This window comes from Harpia harpyja, chromosome 3 (assembly GCF_026419915.1).
Source record: "Harpia harpyja isolate bHarHar1 chromosome 3, bHarHar1 primary haplotype, whole genome shotgun sequence".
NCBI lineage: Eukaryota > Metazoa > Chordata > Aves > Accipitriformes > Accipitridae > Harpia > Harpia harpyja.
In genome coordinates this window covers 9,248,076-9,267,115 of record NC_068942.1, presented here as the reverse complement: position 1 = coordinate 9,267,115, position 19,040 = coordinate 9,248,076, and the positions used below count along the sequence as shown (strand labels likewise).

The 19,040-nt window shown below is 38.9% G+C and overlaps 2 protein-coding genes across 3 annotated transcripts in view; one reads left to right on the top strand and one right to left on the bottom strand.

Moving 5' to 3' along the window:
* Window positions 1–10,900, top strand: part of COL10A1 (collagen type X alpha 1 chain) — a 42,098-nt gene extending 31,198 nt beyond the window's left edge. The window contains exons 1-3 of one of the 2 annotated variants that reach the window (XM_052781322.1): window positions 2,440–2,517; window positions 3,184–3,337; window positions 8,778–10,900. In XM_052781322.1, the coding sequence (XP_052637282.1) occupies window positions 3,199–3,337; window positions 8,778–10,672 (2,034 nt within the window). In that variant the 5' untranslated portion in view covers window positions 2,440–2,517; window positions 3,184–3,198 and the 3' untranslated portion in view covers window positions 10,673–10,900. Of the gene's footprint in view, window positions 1–2,439; window positions 2,518–3,183; window positions 3,338–8,777 lie in introns of those variants that run through there. The other variant, XM_052781321.1, reaches the window with a different exon arrangement.
* NT5DC1 (5'-nucleotidase domain containing 1) overlaps window positions 1–19,040 on the bottom strand; it is a 151,285-nt gene that overhangs the window by 123,022 nt on the left and 9,223 nt on the right. Inside the window, exon 6 of the mRNA XM_052781323.1 lies at window positions 17,273–17,354. Coding sequence (XP_052637283.1) covers window positions 17,273–17,354 — 82 coding nt within the window. The remainder of the gene's footprint in view (window positions 1–17,272; window positions 17,355–19,040) is intronic.

The window sequence follows — 19,040 nt, the reverse complement described above, 5'->3', positions numbered from 1 at the left end:
TATGCCCATATATTTGCTGCCTCTGTCAAAAGTGGATGACTGGATTCTCATTTGAATTTGTAGAGACTAATTTTTAAAGGAAGCACCTTGAGAAGTTACACAAACAACTTGAGGACAAAGCTTCCTTCTCCAAAAGATTAAAAGGAACAGAATGCATATATGGGGAGTAGAAATGCCACCTCAGTCGGGCAAACATTCTCTGAAAACCACTGACCAGATTGGGCACACAAGCTTAATGGAGAAAGCAGGCTTCAATCTGAAGACCCCTGCAGCGGAAAGGGCTTATTTACAAAAATGGAACATAGTGTTGTTTAGAGGACGGCTTAGGAAGAAGAATAGAAGAAAAGAACTGTTCAACAATACATTAAATAAATTATTGCAGCAGTCTAAGTCACAACATTAATACAGCCCTCTAGTAAGCAAAGGTATTAGCACAACTGTAAGCAGAATAGACTTGATGGTCCATTGGTCTCTTTCAGTACAGTAACTTGTGTTCCAGGATATTTGCCATAATACACAAAAGCCAAAAAAGTTGTCACCTGAAGAGCGTGGAATTAAACAAAGACACAAAGCAGGTAAAATTCAGCCCACGTTAACCTGTCATTCCATACGATAGCTGCACAGCTCAGGGCCACCAGCTCAGTTCTTTGGTTGGCACAGTAACAGGTGTCCCTTCTATACCTACCATGCATGAGAACTCACAGTAACGCATACTATTTATTAGTATTCCTATAAGATAACATGCTAGTACCCTTGCCTGATTACAGTATTTCTACTATTGGTAGTAGGATATGGGTGCATGCATGTGCTTCTGCATAGATATTGCCTGTACCTCACCAAAAGGCTCCCCAGACAGCTTCCACAAATGGCATAAATTAACTTGAAAAATAAATACATGCTTACTTCATCAGGACAGTAACTTGTAGCACATGCTCAGCTTCCTTTAGTAACAACACATATAACTTATCTTTGATTTTCCACTGATTTTCGGTACAAGGGAAACAAAGTATTTCAAACTCATCCAAAAATCTCCTACAAGACTGAATACCATATAATAACATCAAAGAAGTCTGTAATTGGCAAAGGAGTTTTAATACACAGATAATTTATATGTAGGTATTTTTGCTAAGAATGTTTGATAAAAGCAAAGTGTACTATATATTTAGTTCTATTAGTTTCATTCTAAATGAGAAATGTTTGTTTCTTCTCTCTTGTTTTGGCCTTCGATCTTAAATGACGTTTCAGAGTCCCAAACAATTCAAGGACTGAAAGTTACTGCCTATTTAGTACTGAACACTAATCAAAGTGATGCTGAAACACTGTAAGATTCCATTATTTATTAAAAAAAAAAAAGTCACAACGTGTGGATACAGTCTATTAAGCAAGACTGGTTTAACAAACTTTCTTAATGGCTAAAACCAGTTTATAACCTGAAGGGAAAAAAGAAAGAAAAAAAGAAATAAGCTGAAATCAAGTTTGATCCACCAACAGTAAAACAGCAATAGTTTAAATTTACTAAACTGAAACCATTTAATAGGAAAAACATGCATCTAGTAAAAGTACAGCAATAACTGCCTTTGATTGAACAAATCTTAAAAAAAGTTAATTGCTGACTGCAGAAAAGCTCAAAAAAGCTCCATCAGCCCCAAACATCAGCCTGTATAACACTTGCAAATTTAAGCAGTATGGATTTCAAAGCATTTGTTACAACTACACACAATGAAGTTCTCATTGTGTAAGGTAAGCTTGCATTTCAAGAATTCATAATACAGAAACATTACTTGCAGAATACATCATATACATAGTACTGTACCTCCGGCATCAAAACAGAAGTCTAGAAATATAATGTGAAGATACCAATCTCCTAAAATAATAAAAGTAATCTTCAGGTTATCACACAACTCCCTTATTAACGTCTTAACTGATTTTAAGTTCTTCACTCGTATCCCAATGAACAATTACTCACATGAGTAGTCTCTATAGACTTTAGTGGGGTTACTCCTGAAAGTAACAGCTCACCAAAATTCAAAATGTATAGTTCTTTCCTGAAAGCATTTACAGAGAAATCCAAATGAAGCACTTGGGTAACATTGGAAAAAATCATGAACTTTTAAGTAAGGTTGGTAATTCTTTCCCAGTTCTAAAAACAGAGGGGCTGTAAAATTTTAGAAAATACAAGGTATGAGCAATACAATTTCATCAACAGTAAGAAATCCAAGGGGCAGGAAAAAAAAACCCACAACAACAAAAAAACCTTAACAGGATCTAGGATGACTGCCCAAAATAGATTTGCCCACCCCTAAAAAACACACATATACACACAGATAATTACTGCTTACTGATTTTTGGGGAGGAGCTTATGCCCAGCAGTCACCCAACTGGGGGAAAATTGTATAAATACTCAAGGGTGACACTTGAAATCATCAGCTTCTGCTCACTCACCAGTGGCAGAAGAACTCCTCAATAGAGGAGGATTCACTGCTCTACCACTCTGCACTGGAACTCCACAACATCTTGGTATGTTAATGATTTCACTTCATTCTATTTGGTTTTGAAGGTAACTTTTACAGGATACACGTTTTCTGGCTCAAAGGGAAGGGGGCTGATATTTAAGGGCCAGTGACAGCATCCTTACTGCCACTGGGGCTATTTGAAAGGCTGCAGATAAAAGTCTGATTTCAAGCAAGGCAATGTGAGATTTTTGCCATTGATGCTGAGGGAGCCAGGAGTTCATGCTTCATTTGCTATAGCATTAGACAGAGGTAGTAAGGTCATGGTGGAGTGTCTATGCATTTCCACTGAAAACTTTTCTTCATTTCAGGAGTTTTGATATATGCAACTCCTGAACTTACTTTTGGAGCCCTAGTGTAACTAGGAAAATAATCACTGTTCCTGAGGATAGTGGTTTTAAATAGGCTGGCATCCATTTAAAATCATTCTTTTCCTAAGAGTGAGAGTATTGCTTCTAAGCTGCCTATACAAGAGCTGTATCATTCAAAGTGATAGCAATACTGATTCCCTTTTTCTTAGAGGATTTTTCACAACTAGTGAAAGCAGGAAGTAAGCACAAAATAATGTTACTTTCAATACCAATACTTAAAGAAAACTCACTTATTCATGCACAAGAACCAGATTTGAACAGCTTTTCTTTATAACAAACTTTTTCTCCCCTTTCTAACACAGAACAGATTTGGAAACATGCATTTACAAATATCCTTACTGCTGCTGTTTTGTCTGAACATTGTCCATGGTAGTGATGGATATTTTTCTGAGCGATATCAGAAACAATCCAGCATCAAGGGCCCACATTTTCTACCATTCAATGTAAAGAGTCAAGGTAAGTTTACTATTTTCTGATAATAAAACTAAATGCAATCATTCCTAGTGGGTCAATACATGAACAAAAGCTCTTTGTTTATACTATTGGTATTCAACTTTCACTAACAGTTTAGGTTCATTAAAATGATGTCATCACTGCAGAAAGAACTGGCAGTGGCTCTAGCAGTTGCCTCTTATTGACAAAGATGCACACTTGCCACAGACAAGTTTTTTTACACAATAATCACTAAAGGCATATAGAGCAGAAACAAAATCACAGCTACAGATTTGATCTTCAGTAGTGGGAATAATACAACATGACTGTGTACATAATTATGTGCAACATGCTAATTATCCTCAAATTTCTTGATTGAACACTGGGGTTTCTAACAATAGACCTGTCATCTACAATGTTCAGAAAGAACTTTTACATATTCTGTCACAGAACTTAGGTGTGAATTTAAATATATATCTGATATACATGGCCAAATGAAGACCTGTTTAACAACTAGAAAGGCAAAATAAATTGATATATAGTTGTAAAAATGTGACATAAACCTCTACATAGTTTTTTCATGAGTGATTTAAGCTTATACTTTACCAGACTAATCTCATAGTAATACAACAATTCTAGCTTTATTATAAAAAGTTATCTTCATTTCATAAATCAGTTGTGACAGACTGTAAAGGCAATATATAATTGCAATGCTACACATTGTGACATCTTATTTCTGGGTATCCTCTCTGTCCTTATAAGACAAATGGGTGGCTATACTTAGTGTTTGAAACTATTTGAGTTCTGTTTTATTTTTCCATGCTTAGGCCAAAGCCTTTTTTAAAAACTTGAAATCAAAAGTTCTGACTTCCTAGGTACCGCATTTATTTCATGAATTGTCCCCCAAAGTATGATCAGTAGACTATATTCAAAATTATCATCACTAAAATTAAGAGAACTGAATCTTCCTTGTAAACATCCTGCTCTCTGCCCCGCCCCAGAACAACATCATTTTCTTTCAGACATCAACAGGCTATTCAGAATAGCTTTCACTTTTGCTGTATCCCATCTACTTTTAGTTGTAATAATCAATCATACTTGGGCAAAAATGAGGAAACTGAATGAGGGACTCAGAAAATAGCATTTGCAAATAAGCTTCTCTTCACCAGAAAAAGGACATTTTAGGCTATATCTGCATTAGAAAATAGGGTAGCAAAACAGAAGCAGATCTGGAGAGCAGAACAGTTGCTGCTCAGGACATTGCATCCACATTACCTTCATTTAGGAGGTTTTGATTCAGAATAGCTCTAGTCTGATCCTATGGACAGATGCTCATGAGCAGCACACATTGAGTCCAAAGACACAGCCCTGGTCTCACCCCAACCAGCTCCAGCCCACAGGCTCCAAGAACACTCTGTAGTAAGAACCCAGTGAAAGCAGCATGACTGGGAAACTTACCCCCCAAAATGTTCTTCTGGGCTGTACCAAAATACTGTCACAGTTTCATCCCTTGCTTTCAGCACGAGGACTTTCTGGAATCCTACCAGCACTCTCAGATTGAATTTAGGTAACATGTACATGAACAGCCACTCTGAGGACTTACTAATTGGAATTCCCACTGAGTTAAAGTTGCATTTCCTCCCTCTCCCCTCATTAACTTTTCATATTGTTTTTCCATGACTTCATACACAATCATTTACATATTGAGATTTTTAAGTGAAATACAATATTTACTCGCTCTACTATATTTCACTTCTGTCCTCCTCATAGTGGTTCCCCCCCCCCCCCCAGAAAACATTTGAAAAGGGAGAAACCAGCAGCAAATTAAGGAAGGAGCAGAGTAGACAGGAAACAGAGTGAAAGAGGGAAATGAATTGTCCTGAACCAAGTTTTCATTTTATATGCTAACACAGAATCTAATGTACATGAAATTTCATATTTAGTATACGAATGATTATATCAACATGAGAAGTGTAAAATGCTGTTTATTTAGGAAAGGTAATAAAGACTATATACTAGACCTCAAAAGCAGGAACAGCCTACAGTTTTACAGATGTGGGAGTCCAGTCATTCAAAATTGCTTGCAAGTCTTCATTTAGGGAACAAGCATCAAAATTGAGGACTGGAAAACCACTGCTATTCTTCAGTCTGGAAAACAAGCATCCTATAGAGGGGTTTTTAGAAAAGTTTAAAGAGGGCAGACTGTTAGAGATCATGATTTCTAGCCTGAGATGATCATGGAAGAATAAAACAGGAGTCTACAGAACCAAATTCATCTAACTATTGCCTAGCGAGTTCTTCCGTATGCAAGTAGCTCAAGTAGCATATGGCAAGTTTTTCATTATAGCTTACTTTTCCTATTTGGTCACCAAACATTGGCTTCTAGAGATTTAGTTACCAATAAATTATCTTTTTGTTTTGTATAACTTTGTGAAAAAGCAGCCTGGAACTAAAATTTCAGTCTAGACCCAGACTGGTGACTCAGGGCAACATGTAATAGATCATACAATTTCTGTTGGCAATCAAAACCTATTAAAGCTTCATTTAATTTGGTGAAATTGTTTTAACAGTTTTAAGTATCTTGTTCTTGACAGCTCTCCAGTCAGAATACACTTTCCTTTTCTGTAGGTATTTAGTGTTATCATTTTTTAAATGTAGCAGGACAATTTTTAAACCAGTAGCTCTTTGGCTTGAAATCTTCGAAAAGTCCTAGCTGAGAATAATCATTAAATTAAGTCTGACTGTTCAGCAATGCTCAAATAAGCCATTACTACAGGTTTTGTTAAAGTCTTCATACTTAATTCAATACATAAATAGGGTTTGACTGCACTCAGAGAACGTAAACCAATTTTGCATCAAGATATGTGCCAAGACATATAAAAGAGTAGCCAACCACTACTTCAATTTTCCTGGTAAAAATCCTACTTCATTAATGCGTTCAGCTGTCCTTTCCTCAGAGGACTTACCATTGTCTCTAGAGAACACAGTTACCAGACATTTTGATCTAAAAGCAGCACAACTTTGAAACAATATAGCTCCTCACAGAAAATCTCTATAACATCATGAACACTGACAAAGCCTTCAGCATCTTATGCAAAAAGGCAGTACCCACCACTTTGTGAACCTAGGACCGATATGAAGTTGCATCCAAAACATGGTAAAAAGCAAGAGAAGCACTCTGAAGCTAAAGTCTGATGCAATTTGCCACTGCCCCCAAAATGATAATTTGATCAAGTGCAATAGCTGCATGTTACTTAAATGCAGCTGAATAAAATGAATGTTGCCCAGGCTGCAGAAATTAAATTCTGACTGCTAAAGAACAAAAAATACATTTGATAAGCCTGGACATAGTTCCTCGAGTTATTGTTATGAAAGAGCAGACCTGGCTGGGGTCACTGTTGTCTTCTGCCAAAGTACCCACATAAATGCTTGGGTTTGGATTCGATGCAGTTGATGTAAAAACCTATTTGTATTTTTCCCCTAATGCCTTACAACTGAAACAACATTAGCTCAGGAACTCATTTAGGTATTTGTATTGAGGCTTCGATCTGACCTGCCTGTGTTGTCTGATGTGAACAGGTAGTTTTTGAAGTTCTATCCATAGACAGAACCTATGGAATAAATTCTGAGTCCTCCAGTTGAGTAAGCTGTTTTGTCTGATGGCAGCTCTCTTATCTGTGGTGAAGAGAAAAATACGTAACATGTAAAGAACATTTACATGCCACTTCTGCTGCAGGGTACATGCTAATTCTGACAGGCTTAAGCCTTTTCCAAATTATTTTTTCATATGATGTAGTTCTTAAAATTTGCCATATCTTATGCCACCTATATAACAAGAAAACCAACTTGCAATTGCACCCTGCTGAATCTGGGATATCAGTAGTAAGAAATCCAACAGTATCAGTAAGAAACCAAAGACTTGTCACTGGTACTCACAGATTCCACAATCTCCTTTGCAGCTGAGGATGCATATTTGCATTTTTAGTTTGTCAGTAAATCACACAGATTGCTTTCTTTCTATATGTAGGTTTTTAACAACTATCTTCCTTTTCACTGCCTTAAGGAGGATGAGATAGGAAGGTGTGCAAAATAAGGTGACATGCATTTGTGCCGATTTTATGCATCAGCAAAAAAGAAAATGCACTCTCTACACTTGGTATATAAGAACAATTTCCCTGGCAATATAGGAAGAAAGCAGCCTTGCAGATCCCATATCAAACCAAAATCAAACGTATTTCATATACACATCTCTATTATTTTTTAAAATACAATATGTACAAGAATAGTTTTCTTCCTCCTTCAACTCATTTTCGGTTCATCAAGACTAGCCACCGATTGGAAAAAGGAATTAATTATCTAAGAGACAGCAGAATCATCATTCCATAAACTTTCGCACACATTGCCCTTTCTGTAAGAGGCTGAAATGCAAATTTTAGCTGATCCAATTGTTGATCAATTATCAATCTTTTCTAAATAAGCAACAAACAGAATATGTTGCCATTATAAAAACCAGAATCCAGGCTCTCCCTATATCCGTCAGTTTTGTTTTTTTAAAATGACTTCTTTAATTAACATTCATCATAGGTATGGTATTTTGTTCTATAATGCTGCCAGTTGCTGCAAACTACTGAAGCAGTCTCACAACCTCCATGTTAATCTTGTCTGTAATGTCCCACAAATCAGCAACCTAATTCCAACACAAAGCTGCAAGCTCCCCCAAAGTGCACAGAAAACTAAGCAGTGAGCTTGTTTGTTTATTCCTCTGTGTGACATTTGGTTAAGTGGCTCCACCTGCTGTTTTGATAACTGGGAAAATAATATATTATTAAAAAACCAAAACAATGCCAGAATTCTGACTGCAGTAAGATGAATTCTCAGTTGTGACCTCACCACCGAGTGAAATTTTTATGACAAACAAAAATCATTAAGACAGTATTTGAAAATATAACATTCATATGTTTACCGAAAAAACAGAGCCTTGGCCCACTTTTGGAAGCGTGGGGGGGAAAGGACAAATATCTCACTAAAATGTAGCACGCACTAGTTTCAGAAAAGCAGCTACACCTGCACAGGAAGCTTTCTCTGGTTTTGTTCACCATCAAGACGCAAGTCTGATGACTTGCTAAATCAGTTACCTGTTGGTTTTGTTTTTTCTTTTTCCTTCTTAATACTTTCACAGCACCTTTTAAGCTCTCTGATGACTCTAAATGTATTGAAGCCAAGAAAAAATTCTAGAAGCCTTGTAGCTCACAACACAACTCCAACAAATTTGCACTTGTTACTTGTAAGAGCTCTGAGACACTTTTGCTCTGAACATCAGGTTCTCAGTGACCAAACACAGTATTAGAAACTTGACTTCTATGAGGTTCAAGTTAAGTTAACCCTTCACACATTTCACCATCATGCTACAAGTCTGCAAATCTGTTACAGCTGCCCTGGTTGACCTGTTTCCTCTCTCTCACAGGTATGCAGATAAGGGGTGAACAAGGACCCCCTGGTCCCCCAGGCCCTATTGGACCAAGAGGACAACCAGGTCCTGTGGGAAAGCCAGGGTTTGGAAGTCCTGGTCCCCAAGGACCCCCTGGTCCCCCAGGACCACCTGGATTCTCTGCAGTTGGAAAGCCAGGCATGCCAGGTCTACCAGGAAAGCCAGGAGACAGAGGACTAAATGGTGAGAAAGGAGAAGCTGGACCTGTTGGGCTCCCAGGAGCAAGAGGGCCACAAGGACCCCCCGGCACTCCTGGCCCTGCGGGACTGTCTGTTCCTGGCAAGCAAGGACCACAAGGCCCTCCGGGAGCTCAAGGGCCGAGGGGCCTCCCCGGCGAGAAGGGAGAGCCAGGTATCCCTGGAATAAATGGACAAAAGGGAGAAAATGGATTCGGCGTTCCAGGTCGCCCGGGTAACAGGGGTCTTCCAGGCCCACAGGGACCCCGGGGCCTCCCGGGTCCTGCTGGGGTAGGGAAGCCTGGTGAAAACGGTCTTCCAGGTCAGCCAGGTATGAAAGGTGACAGAGGCTTACCAGGTGCACCCGGAGCGGCCGGTATCCCCGGTCCCCAAGGTCCCCCAGGAGAACCTGGAGAAGCTGGCATTGGCAAGCCTGGGCCAATGGGACCACCAGGAGCAGCAGGCATCCCTGGAGCCAAGGGACACCCCGGACCGGCAGGCTTGCCCGGATCCCCGGGTCTTCCAGGATTTGGAAAGCCAGGATTGCCGGGGATGAAGGGACACAGAGGCCCTGAAGGTCCTCCTGGCCTTCCAGGACCTAAAGGAGACCAAGGCCCGGCTGGTGTGCCAGGAGAACCAGGGCCTGCCGGACCACCAGGGAACATGGGCCCTCAAGGACTCAAAGGCTTGCCTGGTGAGAACGGCCTGCCCGGGCCCAAAGGCGACACGGGCCCTGTGGGCCCCCCGGGCTTCCCAGGGGCCAAGGGCGAACGGGGTCTACCAGGGCTAGAGGGAAAACGAGGATACCCAGGTGAGCAGGGTCTTGCTGGTCCTAAGGGACACCCAGGTTTCCCAGGTCCAAAAGGCGACGCTGGCCACGCTGGGCTACCTGGCTTGCCCGGTCCAATGGGTCCCCAGGGAGTTAAGGGAGTGCCAGGGATCAATGGCGAGCCGGGCCCCAGAGGGCCTTCGGGAATACCCGGGATCAGAGGCCCCATTGGCCCCCCTGGCCTGCCAGGAGCCCCTGGAGTGAAAGGTGAGCCCGGAGCACCAGGACTGCCGGGCCCTGCAGGTATTTCTACAAAAGGCTTAACCGGACCCATGGGACCACCTGGACCCCCCGGCCCTAAAGGCAACAATGGAGAGCCTGGCTTGCCAGGCCCGCCAGGTCCTCCTGGTCCCCCTGGCCAAGCCGTAATCCCACAGATGCCTGAAAGCTATGTTAAAGCAGGAGAGTCTCGGGAGCTATCAGGAATGTCCTTTGTGAAAGGAGGAGTAAACCAAGCTCTTACAGGGATGCCAGTGTCTGCTTTCAGTGTCATCCTCTCAAAAGCCTACCCTGGGGCAACAGTCCCCATCAAATTTGATAAAATCTTGTACAACAGGCAGCAACACTATGACCCCAGAACAGGAATCTTCACCTGCAGGATCCCTGGACTGTACTATTTCTCCTACCACGTACATGCAAAAGGAACAAATGTTTGGGTTGCGCTCTACAAAAATGGTTCCCCGCTCATGTACACCTATGATGAGTACAAGAAAGGATACCTTGACCAGGCTTCTGGCAGTGCTGTCATCGATCTCATGGAGAACGATCAAGTGTGGCTCCAACTGCCCAATTCAGAATCTAATGGTCTCTATTCCTCTGACTACGTTCACTCTTCTTTCTCAGGTTTCCTATTTGCTCATAACTAACATCATCCCACTTACACTCTCCTGACACTCTCTCCTTCAGACCGTTTTAATTGGGCGCTGATCTGATTCGTCATTAGCAGGTCATGCAACTTCAATTTTGCAACAGAAATGGAGGAGGGAGTGAGAAAGTGGAAGAGATTGGTTCAAACCTAGTAGAATAACATTGTATGTTTTTAGAGAATTGTCGCAAGAAATTTTTTTCAAATGATGATCAATTGTCTGACTGAATGCAACATTAAAATTTTATGAGTTAATATAATGCACCAGCGTCTTTTTTTTTTTTTCCCCAGAAGAAAAGGAAAACCAGAATTTCTAAATATCACTTGTTATAACACATAAAGTAGCCATTCCAGGACTCTATATCATACTTCACTATACTTGAATTAACTGAAGGTATTATTCAAAGTACACAGTCTCAGATACACCACAGTCATCACAACAGCTGGACAATATACTTGAGGAACATTCTGCTATCTGTCAGCTTCATCTTTAAACTACAGAACAGGAGTCAAGAAAACAACTCTAATACAGTGCATACCAGGTCACAGTTTTAATTTACTTCTACTTTTCTTATTAATGCATAACTACCTTGGAGAAAGGTAGATTTACCTGTTACTGAAGATCTAAGACTTTCACAATATGAAAAAGCAACCAGATTTGAAGCCTAGAAATCCACTTAGCTTTGTCTGACGCACATTTTGTAATCTGCAACAAACTACTTCAATATTTTTTAAGCTCCTAACATTTTGTAAAACTACAATATTCAGAGTACTGTAAAACAACTATCACCAAGTCCAGACATTAAGAATGTATCTTCAGAAGCATGCAGACACTCACAAAATCAGAACAGCTTTACCACCCCAAAATTGGAGACAATCTTTGCACCGATTTTCCCTGAATAAGTTCATTCCTTTAACACCCAATAGTCTGGGGAATATATTTACTTCTTACGGTAAATTTATCAAACGATGACAGTAATTAGTCAGTAGACATAATCATATTTACCATACCTACATACACTCATGTCTCACAAACATTAGACATTGCATTAATCTGTTGTGGCACTATGAAAAGTTAATGGTATAAAGTAAGCTAGCTTAGTAAAATTAGCGCTTATAAATTATGAAACCGTAGTAGTTTGATCACATGTCTTCCAATGACAGTTACCATTCGTGTGCTTTAGAAGTATCATATACATCAAAACCTTATGAACTCAAAATATTATTTTTAGCTTTGATTTTTAAAACAGAAATTTTTAATCATTTGCACTAAAAGTATGTAGGCCTATGTCTAAAAGTTTTGTGGTATTACCATTTCTTCGTGAAAGCAGAACCTGAGGCTTGTTGCATTGTATACGTTTGAAATCAGCAGTTTCCCCAAGTACTTGATAATACATTGGGATTAATAAAAAAGTGAGGACACCTTTAGGTTGATCCATCATTAGCAAAACTATATAATGTTTTGGAAACTGTAAAGAGCTACCAAGAAAGTAGCTTTGCAGAATTGGTTTTTTTCTCCCCATATTAAGTGCTGCTGGATAAGGAAGCCTGTGGTTTAGGCTATACTTCAGTAAAATAATGAATGCTTAAGTAGAGAGTGTAATGTGAGATCTGCTTATTTTAGCAGCCAAGTAGACCTAGGCAAGCAAATTGGTACTACTATTATAAACACTGCACACAAATATTTGTATGGAAATAATATGGACAGTACCACAATTTATAAGTAGCAATCTTGCGATACTTTTTTTTTCCAAGCCAAAATAAAACTCAAGACACTTGAGTCTGCATTGTTTATCCCCACTTTTCTACCTTCCTGTTTTAGGTCAAGTATTAACTACAGATCTCCTAAGAATTATATCTTTTTTGCACTAAAAATGTTTTCCTGGGCAGTCACTGGCATTAGTTCAGCAGCACTTTCCAGTATTTAAACATAGCATGTGCTGCTGCCCATATATTCAACCAATCTGGCACTTTCGTTTCGGAAACAAATAGAGGGACTGGGTACTGGAGCTGGAAAATACTGCTCAGTAGTTGTAAAGTTTCTGGTTAATTGCTTTACATATGAAACATATGCCAAAGCACATGTTTAAAATTGTTGGAGATGCTTGGTGCTCAGCAGTACATTACTGTCCTGTGATTTCAATTAACTAGTCTCTGCACAAGAAACTGGGCACAGACAGTATTCTTAAAAGCATAGTTCACTAATCCTCACCGTTCATCCACTTTAAACCAGGTTTTGTCCTTTAATGTCTTTGTTCCTCGAATGAGCACATAGGACTTCAAATAAGTCTACAGCTTAGTACCTCATGCCCATCTTTTTGAAAGCTTTTCATAATTGTTCAGACATTACATAAGCAACTCTTAACATTGAAAAGCTAGAGATTACACACCAAATTGTGGCACGAGCACAACTTATACTTTGATTTTAGTTTCGGATTCTCAATTTAGAGGGGACCTTGAGAAGGTCTGTAAGATTTTTAAGTTTGTTTTCTAATATTTTCTCCACATGAAGATCAGCAGCCTAAAGATAAAGCTCTTCCAGAAACCCCATCTCTTCTGGATCATGGGCATTAGAGGAAAGAAAACCCAATATGAGATTAAAATGAAAACAGAAGAGCCTGTAATAGTACAAAACTCACTTCCAAAGAACTACTAAAATTTTTGGAGCCTTAAGTAGTCAAACACATGAAGCACCCAAATAATCCCTTCTGTATTTAGCCGGAAAGGGCAGCAGAGAAGTGTAACAAATTTACTTGCTTCTATCTTTGTTGCAGTTTTCACAATTAAGACAAATAAAGATCTCTCATCACGGGACTACATCAACATTAGGAATTTCTGATGTTTTGCAGAATTTTTTGAGGATTCTTTCTTATTAGCCAGAAAAGCATCGTTGCTTTTTGTTTGTTGTACTTGAAGTCGCATATAAAAGATATCACACACATATCACAGACATCTAGATTCATTATCTTTTGCCAAAACAGGGTAATACCATAAACTTGTGACCGAAAACCTCTCTGTGTGTGTATGTGTGCATGTTTTGGGGGAAAAGATGGAGTAGTTTAGAAAGATCCAAAGTTTTCCTCCCCAAAGTAACACTTCCCGTATATCAGCATGCCACTTCAGAATGCTGATCAAATCACATTCAAAAAACCAAAACCAAACTGGAAGTTATTAAAAACCAGGGTTTAAGTCTAGCACTTACTTTCTCTGATAATTTTCCTTTTTGTAAAAGATGGTCAGTGGCAAATTTCTCAGCTGCAACCTTGAAAGCTGAGAGCAGATTCCATCAAGCCTTTTCATGGGCAATTTATGAAGTCTCTGCTGCCATATTAGCCATGAACTTTACTTCCAAAATGAAATATAAACTTATAAACTTATTGAAAATATTACAAGTATATAATTTTCCCTATATAACCACAGATGCTATGGTTTTCAGAAGTGTCAGGGAAATTATGGGGAAAGACAATCGTGCAAGAGAAAGCAAACTGCCTTTAAGAGAAGAAATTTTACAAAATTCTGCTCTACGAAATTATATTAGGCAACTTCCTCCTACAAAAACTATTGATTTTTCCATCAAAAAAAATCACCTAATCTGAAATTTTTCACATGGAGATAATTATACAGTACTTCAAGTCCTCATTACTCCTCTGAAGACCAAACTCGTTTCCATAATGTGTTGTGGACCTCTGTCCACGGATTTATACAGTGTAAAATACATTGCCACATGACGTTTCCTTTAAAATTGCTCTTTACTAATGCCTATAGAACATACACTAAATGAAACACATACAAAGTAATGTTAATCACCTTAAAATTGCAAAATATTCCAGTAATAAGTTAAAGATTTACAAAAAGGATTCTCAAGTAGATTTAATGCTCAACTTGGATATCAGTTGCAGAGGGCATTCTTGCACATATGATTAGGTAAGAAATGACCATTTGACAAATATGAATATCTGTGTTCCTTGCCATCTGACATCATGCTTTTCTGATAGTATTGTTTAATAGATTCTCCCTTTTTTTTTTTTTTTTTTTTTTTTTTTTTTTTTTGAGTTATTCTTCACAAAGGAAGGTCTGAATAACACAAGACTATTTTGGAACCCTGTTAGTTTCCCTCTGCAAGCCTCAGTTCTTTACTTCTTTACAAGTAGGAGAGGGGGTTAATACCCTTCATTAGGCTGAGTCAGGACAATCATGCCTAGCTGAAAGAGCCATCCAAAAAAAATATCATAGGGCAATTATCTAAGGCAATTACCATAGCTAAGACAATGAAAAGCAAAATCCACCAGACACTTGATTATGATCAAAGAAATCATGCAAAAAAGAGAAGGGACATAGAGAAACAAGGGCATACTGACAACAAACCAAAGTGAACTGCAAACACTTAATGGATTTAAAAAAAATAAAACAGTCGTTCTGCTCCGTCACTGACAATGGCACTACAAAGATGGCATTTCAACTTGGGAACTTTGCGTCTCCTCAACTGACCACTTAATAAGTTTGCTTTTGAAATTTTACCTTGACTAGCTGTTAATGAGCACTGCTTTTGTCTAAAGGGTTAAACCCTCTACAAGACATTGAGGGAATGGAGTTAAGTCAAGAGGCTGTGGTTTTCAGGCCAGGCTCTGGGCTAAGACAGACAGTGGGGCTTCCTGGTATGTAGACATTGGGCTGGAGCCAGGTTTAGGAGTTTCCTCAGGAAGTTATGTTAAACTTGCTACTGAGAAAAATATAAATCTCTTTGGCGCAAACTTGTGAAAGAAGATTAGTACCATTATCCTCATTTCAGAGAGGGACCTGAAGCAAAAAGAGATAGTCCATGGGACTATCACAGGTAAGTGATACAGGAGGAAATTATCTCTGCTTCTTCTGACTCCCTGTTCAGTGCTTTATCTACTGGACCATGTTATTAAAAGGAAAATAAGACCACTATGAAGCCCTTCAAAGTGATGCATGACAGAGAGTAGCACTTTCATGTATTAACATATTTAAGTAGTGTATACAATCTGCATTGTTTCACTTCTGATTTTACAGAGCTTTATCCAAAATAACTCATGCCTATCAGTTACTATGTTTTCGACATTGTTATACATATACCTCATGACTTTTATAAGAGAGAATGAGGTGCATTAAATTAGGTACCAATTCCAATAGGAGTTAGAAAGGATTAAAGCATATTCCACATCTGTTTGTATGCAGATTCCATGCTTACATATACAAATAGGTACCTGATAGGAAGGTATATGCATAAACATACACATGTGCACACAAGCAGGCACTCGTATACAAATAAACCCAAGCAATTATTTATATGAGTTCAAAGATCAGAGTTTGTTTGATCTAATTTCCAAAGAACACTTAAAAATTATTCTTTTTGCCAAATGCTGCATGATCAACACCTTTTAAAACAAAGCGCTTTCATGATTTGAAAAATGAATTAAAAATGCTAAAAAAAGTTACAGCTGATTATGATTGGTTTAATATTAGCAGAAAACAAAGGATACATTTATTTCATGTCTGAATGAGTTTGTAAAGGAATTCTTAACTACCAATCACACTCTAAGCTCCAATGGAAACACAGTAACAACAAACAAAACATTTTAGGAGTTACCTTGCTGCCTTTTACAACATGCAACCTGACATCAACTTCTATTTTTGTTTGAAACTTCTCTGAAACAATTTTGTCAATTATATTTGAAAGGAATACAGCAAGCAGTACAGCTCTGGTGAACAAAAGGTAAGTTTTAAGAGTGTCCAAACTACACCCGTGCCTCATGGATGTTGCACTAACAGAAGTAACTATTGGAAAATACTGTCAGCAAAATGATACAGAATTCTGAACTGAGCTGCATATAATCTTCTTACAAAAAAACATGGTTAAAAATAAATTCAATTAACTGTGTGCACACACAAGATGGTTAGCTTTTATTATCAACTAATTATTTTATATGCCTAATAGAAACTCAGAAGTCAAGTCTGTGAAAGAATGAAAATAATTTCTAGCTGAAGGGTATCCAAGATATTTTCCAACCCTAATTTATGTTACAGTATTATAATGTTGGCTTTGGGTGGAGGAAGGCTATTATTAAAAAAAAAAAATTCCTCTGCAATTTTTAGTAAGTTTATTACAAAATAACAATCACCTCACTATTGTCAATACTACATGAGGAATTTTTATCAAAACTAGAGAGCTAAAGAAAATTATCAAATATTAGTTAGTAATTTTTTTTTTCCCCCAGTGCACTTCTGATTTTATTTATGATTACAAGAACATAAGGAATAGAATCAAAATACAGTTCAAGAATGTCCACATTACCATACCAATCATGGTAAGAAACCATTTTTCTTCTAAATTCAGTGAAGTAGCACATCACAAATGCTTTTGAAGATAGCAAAACAGTTTTAGCTAAATGAAATAGCAACAGTAGTGATAAAGATGTTCTATTCCAGGATAAGCATGTGTCTATTATACAACTATTTGTAAGCTTGAAAAGTAAAAGCTGTGTTGAGTACCCTACAGTGTACTTGGAAATGTATTTGCTCTGGGAAGCACATGTAATATTTCCAGCTATTATAGTAAGTTTTCAGTGAACCCACTTACCTTTAAAAGCTGATATTTTATAATTATGCTGGATAGCAGCCACCATGTCCTTCCAGAAGTCATATTTTTTCTGACCATCATGCTGTAAGTGTCAAAAGGAACCTAGTCATTATATCAAGTATCAGCTATTTTGAGCTTTTGTATTGAAACAGTGACAGCAATGCCATTAATAAACAAAAGCATTTGGAGTAAAACGGTCCTAGGCAGTAGGATTTGGGACATCAGGACTCAGTAGTACCCAGCTTAACTTTGGGTAACCGCAAACACATTATCTCCCTACTCCAGGAGGTTATGGTGGAGGTGGGGGGAGGAAAGGGAAAGGAGAAAGAATTCATATTTGTGAGGAACTCCAAAACGTTACAGCAAAGCAGGGCATTAGACAGAACAGCAACTTAATGAATGAGCCATCCCACTGGCATTTGGGAAAAAGAAGTGCCTAGAGCTACAGATACTGTCCTTAATTAGCAGGTTGACATTATCTGCAGCCTGGCACTAATATCACCTTCCACCCTCAGAACTGGCAAACCCCTTCACTATAATTTAGAGGTAATGCCCTTCTGCCAACAACTCCACCCAAACACCGTATAAAACGTTCATCCAGAAGCCAGGCTGAGCGGCACGGCATTGCATTGTACTCTGGAGACTGCCAAACCCCAGCTCTGGCAGAAGGACAGGGGAAGGCGATCTGTGCTTGTGAACAGTCTCTCGCCGTTCCTAGAAAGCTGCCCAGGCACAGAACTGCTCCAGCTGACCTCAACCGCCCTTTCAGCATCTCGCCAAGGGAGAGGAAAAGCTTCTCAACCAGCTGAGCCCCACAGCGCTCTCAAACTTCACAAATTTTAGGAATGCTGAATTCAACAGATGCAATTCCAGAGCAGAGGATCAGCTATGGAGCCTGTAAGAGGTGCTCAGAGTTACCCAGCTGCAGTAAAGCAGGTGGTACAGTCTCTTTGAGTTTGTATGCCTTGGAAAGTATCTTTGTAGTGTTGTTACAGGCCTTCCACACCTACTTTAGGATAAATTTCAAGGCAACTGTTTAACAGATTTCACAGCATTGCTGCCCTGTGTGTCCTGACCACTGCACTGATACCTGAATGATGACCCATTTTGTAAGCACAAAGCATTTTATGGAGAGGGAAACATTCAGAAACTAAAAAAACAAACCCCAAAACAAAACAACCAAAAAACCCTTTAACATCGCCAGCCAAAAATATGTAGTTTATATGTACTGAAGTAAACTGTTACATCAGGCCTAATCTGCCATGGAGGCTTCCAGAGGAATGGTCCGCCCTTAATTTCACAACTAGCAAGTCGCACAAGCAAGGCCTTTTGTGCATGACTGACGAGCACTACGGCAGTCTGCTTATCACCCACCAGCTCTGCAGGTTAAAAGCAGGAAAGATACAATGCTGTGGCTTTCAAGTTTTTTTTTTAATCCATTCCTATAGCAAACTGCCACAGAACTACATAAAAGAACTAATAAAGACAAAAGGTTTCATATATGTCAAACTTCAGTTAGCTGCTAAGCAAGGTCATTATTCAAAGCCACGTTCAGGAGATGCTGGGGAGCACCTATGTGTCTAGTGGCCATGGCACTAGCCTACACTAGCTTTAACCTTGAGACAGACAGATTCAACTGTCTGCTCCCCTCATACTCCACGTGGCTGACTTGCTCCTTAGTTTGGTGTTTTGTTTTGTTTTTTTTTTTTTCCTTTGTTTCTTTTCAAAAATCAGTGCAATGAGCTAACAGTTCTTCAGAGTGCTGTTC